Source organism: Hyposmocoma kahamanoa, unplaced genomic scaffold, assembly GCF_003589595.1.
Source record: "Hyposmocoma kahamanoa isolate Upper Pololo Valley unplaced genomic scaffold, ASM358959v1 90238, whole genome shotgun sequence".
Taxonomy (NCBI): domain Eukaryota; kingdom Metazoa; phylum Arthropoda; class Insecta; order Lepidoptera; family Cosmopterigidae; genus Hyposmocoma; species Hyposmocoma kahamanoa.
This window is the reverse complement of record NW_020654596.1, coordinates 1-8886: the sequence shown is the minus strand read 5'-3', so window position 1 is coordinate 8886 and position 8886 is coordinate 1. Positions and strand designations below refer to the sequence as shown.

The following is an 8886-nucleotide window of genomic DNA, read 5'->3' as shown; positions in this document are numbered from 1 at the left end:
AAGTTGACCTTGAGCACTGAAGGCCCGAACGGTCGTGTAGGCCCTTTGGGAGCGCTTCAATTTGCCTCACTTAGCGTGTGCGGGTTAGGTTTCTATGCGTTATTATTCTAAGGTTGACATGTACAAAATAACTATAGTTTTACTGTGTCCATCCAAATATATATATTATACTATAATATTACATGGATTTAATGAGTGGGTCAGTAATTTAAACGCGGTGATAGTTACATGAATCAATTTTAATGGTAACTAGACATCAAAATAATATCGTAATATGTCAATAAACGAATGTCAAAAATTAGGGATTTATCATTTAAAAATTCGGATACATGTTTAATACTTTTTATTAGTCAATAAATTGTTTCTTAAATAGGATAAGGTTTGTCTCAGACCTTTCGGTAAAATATTGTAAATTTTAAATGGTTTTCCATAACTTATTTATTCAACATTATTCATTATTAGTAGACGACAAGTGCAAAATCCTGTTAATAACATTTAAATACTTTCCCAATAACCCGGGATCAGTAGAATTACTCTTAGGACATTTCCCGACACTGACACAGACTCCTTTGTCGTCACGTAATAGTCCCGGTGCACAAACACACCCCCCGGAGCATATTTTAGTGCAAATTGGCTGAGGATCTACGCAAGTTGGCTCGCATGCTGCATTACAGATGTCGTATACTTCGTTCTGATTTAGACATTGTTCTGGAAATAAAAGTGTTTTATAAAATTCATTCAATTATTAACACAAAGATGACTAGGAAAAAAATCCTTCGATCGTCTTAAAAGACGTTGTTTGCTAAAGCACACCGGGCCAGACGCTATGCCAACTAAGACACGGAACGAACTAGCGGACCTTACGAGTTTTTGTATGTGCTTGTTAGCGCGTTTCAGAGTACAACTAATGCCATCTAGTGGTGACGCGATGGAACTAATTGTTAAAGTAAAATGGCGTGTTAAAGTTGTGGTTGTTACAAATGTATTTAATATAATTAATCTATTTTCTTTGATCAAGCACAGGGAATTACTGAGCACATTATATAAACAGTAATAAAAATGTGCTAGACAACCTTGTTAGAAATTCCTGGTCCCAAACTAGGAAATTCATTGTACTATCCTAGAACACCCAAACCAGAAGCTATTTAGAAAAGTTCATTTCCCAATTTGATTCTACCATGAATTGAACCCGAGACCTCCTCATCCAGTACAGTGTAACACATTTAAGCCACTGAGCTCTTCAATAAATATACACTAAAAAATGCAGTTGAGTTGTTAATGGTTGTAAAAAAAAGCAGATGCATATCTTCTAACATAATTAGACACATGGTATGTATGGCATTTGTTTTCTAATTGTTTTGGTCGGTTAGTACATAGAAATTGACCAGTGGCTCTACTACACTTCTACCACGAGTTTACCATGATAGTTGTCGCTAGCGACCGCGTAAATTACATCACAATTTTGTATGGCAAATTATACAGCGCCCCTAGCGGTCGCAAAATGAAACTATATTTTGTATACGATCATTTTACGCGGTCGCTATCGATAATTGCCACTGTCATCTCATGGTAGAGAGAGGCACAGTTCATGGACAGTAACGACGTTTAGCGTAAAATGAATTATTATTCAACCTATCATGAACTCAATTTTTTTGCCGAAATAACGTTTGTTCGAATTTTCATTACACCGAAAACCGAATTATAACGAAACAGTGTTCTTTCAGAATATGTTGGATGTTTATCGCAAGGACACGATTAGGTTCGGTTAAGTTTAAAAGAAAAAACATTTTTCTCTCAAAATTACTTTCGAAGATTTGAAAATTCGGGCAAACGTTATGTCTGGAATATCAATTTGTGGAAGGAAGCCAAATGTCATTTCGGGCTACTGATAGGTAACCTAAAATGGAATATCAGAACATGATAATACTGGGTATCCCGTTTCATTATAAGGATCATAATTTTTAATTATTTTATTAAAAAACGCGACCTCAAAAGGTTGCATATCGGTTTCTTTTGTTAGAATTACATCTACTATTACTATTACCAGAAAGAGCGCAAAACTTGATTCATCACCTAGTTTGCCACCCTTAGAGGTGGAATATTTTCTTCAAATTTAAACGAGACTAATACTGAGGTACCCTCTTGCCAACAAAAAAAGAATCATCGAAATCAGTTTACAAATGCCGGAGTAAACGAATAACATAACACACAAAAAAATACTGTCTAATTGAGAGTACCAATACGTACTAAATACCCGTCTACGCTGTCTTGCACCGCGAATCCCCTCGGGTTATTTGGTCCATGATTATTCTGAGTCAATATAAGTACTATAACACTAAGAAGTGATATTTTGGAGTGAGGTAAGTACTGACGATGAACGGGTTAAACAAAGTTAATCAACTCACCAATAGGGCATTTGTCCAAAGTAACGCACTGCTTACTAGCCGAGTCTCTAACAAAGCCTGATTTACAGAAGCAACCCATACTGCAGGCGAGACCACATTCTTCTGGCACGGGTTGTGCACAGGTGGGGGCACATGCTGTGCCACAAGAGAGAAACTCCTCATTCACTCCGCAAACTGGATTTGTATCTGATATCACAAAACACGAATTGTGAATTTTAGATAATTAACAGTACCACAAAAGTAGACAAAGACTACGCATGAGCAGAATTACCACTCAGATAGTGTAATGGCAGCGAAGAGGTTACACTCAAAGGTAATGAAACTATTTTTTGGAATCTGAATCGTGTATATTTGTTTTTCAAACAAACCAATTTTCGGGCTTACCCGTCCCATGGTCACGGCAGACTGAGATGGTAAAGTCATCAACAAACAAATACATTCAATTTGGATCCAAAAAAAATGTTACATTTCCTAGGTGTAACAGCCGCAAAAACCTAAGGGGACACTACTTTTTTTATGATTCCAAGTGACGGGACAGCGACACGCCTGTCCATAACAGTTGCAGATCTGATGAGCACTTCTGCATTTGAGACATAAGTTAACAAGTTTAATGTGCCTGTAAATCAACCAACACTAATTAACCTTCAAAACCGGAACGCAGTAATGCTTACTTCTTGGCGACAGAGATAGGTAAAGTGGCAGTACTTCCCTAAATGAACTCTTTCAGAAGGAGCTCTACTGCTACACCAGAAGAACTGGCAATATGGCAAACTGAGTACGCTGGGCAATACCGTTGTGATGAACAAAAAGAGACAAAATTAAAAAACTACGCCCCACTGGTATTTCGATCAGAGCTTTATAGAGCTGTGACTAACCTGCTTACAAAGCACGAAAATTACGGCAAACCGTGGACAAACAAGATACTGATATTTTGACTTGTGCAAAATGTAAGTTCTGTACACTTGTTTATCAAGCGAAAAATGTAACTAAAGAGCCTTTTCAAAATAATGAGATAACTAGAAACAACTGGCATCCTGTAAGTCGTCCTCCATCTATGATTAGAAGCAGTAGAACTTCTTGTGGAAGAATTCGTCCAGGGAAGTACTATCTTTACACCGACTTCTGCCGCCGAACAGTAATGTGAGCATTAGTACGCATCGATTATGAAGGGTAAAGGTACTGGTGAAAGTAAAAGCACACTGGCCTTGTCTTCGTTATGTCTCAGTGGCAATGCCCCTCGGGTCTTTCCGAGTACTGCAACTATTATGGGTCGTAAAATGGTCGTAAAAGAGAGATGGTATCTCGGGATTATCACTTACCTCCAATGCACTGATCAGCTGTGACACAAGTCCCGTTCTCATTCCTTAAATACCCTGACTTGCAGAAGCAGCCCTCGGTGCAGTCTTCGGTGCAGTTTACAGGACCCACAGGGTTCGTACAGTTGAAGGGGCAGGCAGAACCACACAGGAGGTATTCTTCGTTAGCTGGGCATTCATCTGAATATTATTACGTATTATAAATATCATAAGTAATGTCCAGTGATCGGAATAGGTAGAGTTTTTTTACCTAAACTTCTAGGAACATAGACAGAAAATGGAGACTACCTTACGACAATATTTTTTAGGTTCTGGATCTTACCGGGATTGGGGAAATCTCTTAAGTAGATTAGCTTTTGCCTTGGGATAGGCAGGTAGACTATTTATCTTAACTTTGCGACGATTTCTTGCAACACCAATTTTTCCAAATATGTAGGAAAATTTTGACTTTCTGAAAATTATATGAAAATCGAGTCAGAAAGTTAAGACGTACTGGAGCACGATGAGTTGATGTGATAGTTTTAGGATTCCGCAGGAATCTCCATAAATCAACAGAATGTTTGAAATATACAGTGTTTTTTTTTATGACAGAGTGTGGAGAACTCCGGAACCATAGAATAAACAAGGAAACTGTCTTAGGAACTATTAAATCTTTTTCTTAAAATAATTTTGGCATAGTAAATTTTATGGTCAAGCGTGAGTTGTCCATAAAAATGAATAAAATTAATCAAAATTTTTTAGCGCTGATCGACTCAGTTTCATGAAGAAATCGGTATGAGACGAAAAAAATGAGATAGCAGAAGTTGGTCAGATTTAATTTAAAAAAAATTGGATATGGTTTCGGATTTCCCCATAATGTCCCATTTAAAAACAGTCTGTATATCTTAACAACTCTAATTAAATGTATTAAGGAACTGTTTCCAGTTTGGCGGGAGATAAGTCTTTTGTAAAATGTACACTTAGAAGAAATTTATGTAATTGTGTTGCTACAACTCATCGCAAATATTAACAGACATAACGTCAATTATTAACGTACTTAAGAGATTTTTCCAATCCCGAAAAAATCCAGGACCTAAAAAATATTGTCGTAAGGGAGTCTCCACTTTTTGACTCTGTTCATCGAAAAAACTCTACCTATTCCGAACACTGCTAATGTCACATATAGTGCAAAAAAATCTGATATGGATTGTTCTGAAGATACTTCGCAGGATCCGGTGTGACCATCAATGGATTTCTTACTCGTATTTCATCGTATCTTAAGTAGAATCAGAGCTCTTCCATATATGTATGAACACTACTAGCTCCAAGATATTTTTTTCTATCTGCTATATTTCTTGTTGCAATCGAATAGTTGATAGATATTTTGGTTGGTTGAATATTATTAATTAGTATGATATACTATTTACAAATGCACCGGACGAATTAAAGTAAGAAAAATATAATATACGAAGGACCTCAAATATCCAACAAATTACCGGAAAAAATTGAAATTTCACGTAATGAAGAATTTATCACAGTTTTCATGTTTTTATTTTTATATATAATTGCTATTAAAGTTTCACCATAGCAATTGATTTGCAACACTTGATTGGGGCCAACAATATCTTATTAGCGTACTGATAAGAGAAACTTGTTTTTATTATCAAATTTTATTTGTTCATTTGAATATTTCAATGTCAACACGTACTCTCTGTAGAAATTTTATGTTACCTAGCAAATTTGTATTGTTTTGTGAAATAAATAACTTAAACCATCACAAACCATTAACTTCGTCTTTCATTCGAAAAAAGGCAAAGGAATGTACATCCAAGATCGACAAAATGTCTTTGCTCCGTTTATTTTTTTCTGCAACGTTGTCATTAAACTTCAAAACTAATGGCACTATTTCTATAATCCTATTCAACAGTCATAATATATCTATGTAAAATCTATATAATATATATGACACATTAAACCAAAAAGTGTCGTAACTCAAAATTATGGAAATTACAAAACAAAAAAAAATTTAAAAAACTTTTAATATAATTATTAATACAAAGATTCGAACCAAGCAACGTCTTCTAGCAAACCCTGCCAGACGCTGTGCCAACTAAGCTACGGAAGGAACGGTTTTGGTTTCTTAACAATTTTTTTTTGTCGTAGCGCCATCTGTGAGAAATTTATTTCTTCTCTCAGCCAGGTAACTTTACAACTACCAGTAGCTGACTAGAAATGTCGCCTTAATAATTGCAATTTTTAAGTTTGTTGAATGTCACGATGATTGACCACCGAGATTATTATTATATTTGACCACCATGATGATATTTTTCTTCGTTTCTTTCATCTTTCTCCCAATAATAATAACAAAGTATACTTTAGCCTTTGGAATAGAAAGTTTAATAACTAAACGTTTCCGGGGAACCAATGAAAATAGGAAAAGAACATTTCTATCAATAATCCTTAGGATAATAACGCATAGAAACCTAGTCCGCACACGCTAAGTGAGGCAAATTGAAGCGCTCCCAAAGGGCCTACACGAGCGGGCGGGCCGTCAGTGCTCAAGGTCAACTTGCACCGCGAACACCTCCAGAGTTTTAGCTAAAAATGACGAAATGTGCGGTAAATGAGTGTAAAAAGGCGTCAGACAAACATAAAATAGATACTAACATCACATTCCACAAGGAAGTAACGCGTTTCAACTTGTATTTTTATATAAATATTCACTAAAACCGAAAATTAACCTACTACTAAAACTAGCCTACATGAATTTGATTTTTGCCTCACTTGTGACAGTTCGTTTGATATGTAACTATCATTCTATGCGTTATTATTCTAAGCAATGATCATTATTTAAGCTAACTCTGCCCTTAGTTCTTACGGAATTTAAATGACTGGATGAACAAGTCTAAGAAGTCAAAATTGTAAGATTTTGTTTTATGTTAATTTTCTTATCAAAACAAACGGATGTGATACGGACGGACGTCCTGGAAAATAACAGAGCATCTCAGGAATCGCCGTAACTCTTACATTACTGCTTGGTGGCAGAAATAGGTAAGGTTGCAGTGTCCTGGACGAACTCTTTGACAATGAGCTTTAACTGTTATTACTTTTATACATTTTTATTAATAACAAAATGAAATTTGATAATGGTTCATTAAGTGTTATTAGAAATTACACTAGTTAGATCATTGACTTACAATTATATGGACGTCGGGACCGCGCTAAAAAGTGTCCGAACTTATAGGGCGTTAAAATCGTATACAGAGCGTCATTCACGCTTTAGTCTTCGTTTCTTCGACTGACAGCGAAGCAAGCAATATTAGACAGTACTGCGATGACATTACAATTTAAATTCAACGTTTTAGCTTTTTCATATTCCTTTACATGTCACTACGTTTAAATAGGTTTACTTGGGACATTTTTTTCGTGGTTTTTGTGTTAGACCCGTCGTCCATTTATTTGTAAGTCAATGAGTTAGATTTAGTAATTGGAATCAGTTGGTGTGCACGAAAGTAACCTCCCCGCACGACGTACCATCTTTTATTTAGGGAAACCCATGCTTTGGACACACACATTGACAACCACAAATTACACCCAAACTCACAACAGAAATAAATGTAGGCCATGCAAATATTTCTCCCGGCGCGGGAATCGAACCCGGGGCCTCTGCGTGGCAGACCAGGATGGGCACCGTCTGCCACTGAGGCACTTCCCTGTAAATCTGGCGCACTTAGCAAACATTATAGTGTATGCCATCTATACGATAAAAATAATCTCAGTTCAGAGTACTAAAAAACCAACTTCACGTGACCTAAAGTTCCTGGAATTACATCTATTTGCCAAGTTTTATTGAAATCGGTTACCGGAAAGTGCGCGAAACCGGAGTCATCCCCTAATTTGCCACCCTTACAAATGGAATATTTTCTACAAATTTAAATGGGACCACTGCTGAGGTACCCTTTTCAAATGGAGTTATCACGTAACATACATACAAAAAAAAACATACAGTAGAATTGAGACTTTCTCCTTTTTATAAATCGGTTGAAAATAAGGAATTAGACGAGATATATAGTAAAAGAATGTAAAAAAAAAAAGAAAAAAAAGAAATCTTACCTTTGGTAACAAAAAGTCCTGTAGCCAGGGTTACAGTAACGAAAAATAAAATATTAGCTTCAAACATCTTTTTTTTTGCAAAACAAACCAGTCACTGCCGCAGTGTGAATACTATCTGATCTTTTTGTTAGATGCGTCTAGATGTCCCTCAGGGTTGTTTTAACCTTTTTAACAGTTCAGTGGTCATTGTTATTCAGTAATAGTGCTGATATTTTACATGCCAATGTGTCAAGTAATAGGTAATACCTGATACATACTCGAAGACTGCTACCTGATTTTAGACTTTAGATTTTTTTATGGCATTGATGCGACGGGACGAACAGGTCTTACGCCTGGTGATAATCAACACGTCTGTCCATAACAGTTACAGTGCCACTCAGTTCTTTAAATCACATACATTAAAGGTGACATAAATTGACAAGTCCCATGACAGTAATTATACTAGCACCCTTACCCTTCAAAACCGGAACGCAGTTCACAATGCTTGGCGGCAGAAATAGGTAAAATAGCAGTACTTCCCTGGACAAACTCTTTAACATGGACTTAAATCGTTCCCTTTACAGGGCCCTTTACAGGTCCCATGGTCACGGTTGACTGAGGTGGTACAGTCTTCAACCAGTTATGTCTAATATTGATGCAAACCACCTTATTTTTTCACTATAGTTACAAAAGTTATAAATTAAATGTCGAAACGTCGGTTTGTTTGAAAAAACAAATACACGCGATTTAAATCCGGAAAAATAGTTTCATTTCCTATGTGTAACAATCGCGAAAACCTAAGAACTCGATATGGACTTTATATTTAACTATGTATTAGTGGTAAAATATATAAGAATTACTACATTACAAAAGTAACTAATACAATGCCTATTATCAAAATCACAGCTCTATAACAAAAAGTATCATCCTTGAATGCAGCCAAGCGAAATCGCATTGAGGTATGAAGTAATAATACTTGTTACCAATTACAGCGAAAAAAATTGGGTTATGGTTTTGTTTAAGGTTTTCAATAGTCCATTGACAGGAGTGTGACCAAAGAATAAAAACGTGTGTGTACAAAAGTGGTCAAGTGT

The 8886-nt window shown here is 36.1% G+C and overlaps 1 protein-coding gene across 1 annotated transcript; it reads right to left on the bottom strand.

The window, feature by feature from the left end:
* Window positions 1-307: 307 nt before the first annotated feature.
* On the bottom strand, window positions 308-3901 carry LOC113236230 (inducible metalloproteinase inhibitor protein-like; the record flags this gene model as incomplete). The annotated part of the gene is made up of 3 exons (XM_026472238.1): window positions 308-708; window positions 2406-2591; window positions 3725-3901. Coding segments are annotated over 3 exons (623 nt in total), but the record flags the coding sequence as incomplete, so codon positions are not given.
* Between the last annotated feature and the right edge of the window lie 4985 nt (window positions 3902-8886).